The sequence below is a fragment of the Rhincodon typus genome, chromosome 5, assembly GCF_021869965.1.
Source record: "Rhincodon typus isolate 14 chromosome 5, sRhiTyp1.1, whole genome shotgun sequence".
Taxonomy (NCBI): Eukaryota; Metazoa; Chordata; class Chondrichthyes; order Orectolobiformes; family Rhincodontidae; genus Rhincodon; species Rhincodon typus.
In genome coordinates, this window is record NC_063336.1 from 5,469,807 (window position 1) to 5,471,043 (window position 1,237).

The 1,237-nt window shown below is 43.7% G+C and overlaps 1 protein-coding gene across 4 annotated transcripts in view; it reads right to left on the bottom strand.

Annotated features, from left to right (window-relative positions):
• Window positions 1-6: 6 nt before the first annotated feature.
• The window catches only part of LOC109923370 (serum response factor-like), a 67,417-nt gene continuing 66,186 nt past the window's right edge, over window positions 7-1,237 (bottom strand). For all 4 annotated transcript variants that reach the window (XM_048597357.1, XM_048597359.1, XM_048597358.1 and 1 more), the window contains one exon: window positions 7-1,140. In XM_048597357.1, the coding sequence (XP_048453314.1) occupies window positions 1,039-1,140 (102 nt within the window). In that variant the 3' untranslated portion in view covers window positions 7-1,038. The remainder of the gene's footprint in view (window positions 1,141-1,237) is intronic.

The window sequence follows — 1,237 nt, forward strand, 5'->3', positions numbered from 1 at the left end:
CCTGACCCCACCCGGTGAGGGCAGCACGGCCAATCCTGACCCCACCCAAGTTAAGACAGTACAGCCTATCCCAATCCTGACCCCACCCAGTGAGGGCTGCACAATCAATCGTAATCCCAATTGTAGCACTGGTCAATAGGTACACATTCGAGCTTGGGGTGGGGGGGCACTGAACAGCAATCAGGAGCAGAAATGCTTTTGACCAAATGTTTGCTCCCTTAGTGCAGAATCGTGAGTGAAGTCACTTATGGTGATCCCCTTCCAAAGGCCACTCTAATAAATCAATTAATTCAGCGTAGATCAAGTTCATATAGACTTCATTAAAAAACTTTCTAAATACTAAACGTTTTGTGTGTGCGTATACGAGCAATACATATATATTATATATGGGTGCATATATTGTATCTACATATTACACACATGTATAATATACACATGCATATTTATATACACACACCTCCAACAATTTTGTTTTCAGTACAAATATAATCTCAAGAGAACTGTTGGAGAAACAGATATGGAAAATTAATGCCATGATATCCTTCGACTTCCAAAACAAGATCAAAGCACAGATGTCACCAAGGGTTGAAGCCAGCATACAGCGTCGGCAGACTCCCGTGTCTGTCCACATACACCCTGCTCAGCGCCCCTACCCTGTCCCAGCACAGCCCAAACCAAGCTAAAGCATCACGGCTAAAATTGGAGCAATGACAAAACCAGATGCATTTAGAACAAAATGACGATGCTCCTCCAAGGGACAGGCAGAAGAGTGATTTCAAGTCTTTACAAGACTCTCACAACAGTGTTAATTTTTGGCTGAGTTTGGTTTGATATGGGTCCACAGCGTGCAAATCGCTTTGAATTGTGTAAAAGATAATCCTTAGGCCATCGGTAATTTCACATTGATTTAGAAAAAGTTCCATCCATTCTTTCTGAATAAAACAGGGGTGAAGGGTGAGGGGGGAAAAATAAATAAATATGGCACTCAGTTTCTCTTTTTAAATAGATGCTGCTTCTCTCAGTCCTGGATATGAAGGGTTAATCGTTCTGGGCCAGCTTGTTGCTGTGTGTCGTCTCTAGGCTGCTCACCTGAAGCTCAGTCAGGCTACCAGTGCATGACTGCTGCCCAATGACTGCCATCTGTGAAAACAAAAAGGGCCAAACAGTCACAGCCCAATCACACTGGACAGTATTCCCCAATTCCCCGTTCCACCCTCACTCACACTGGACACTATTC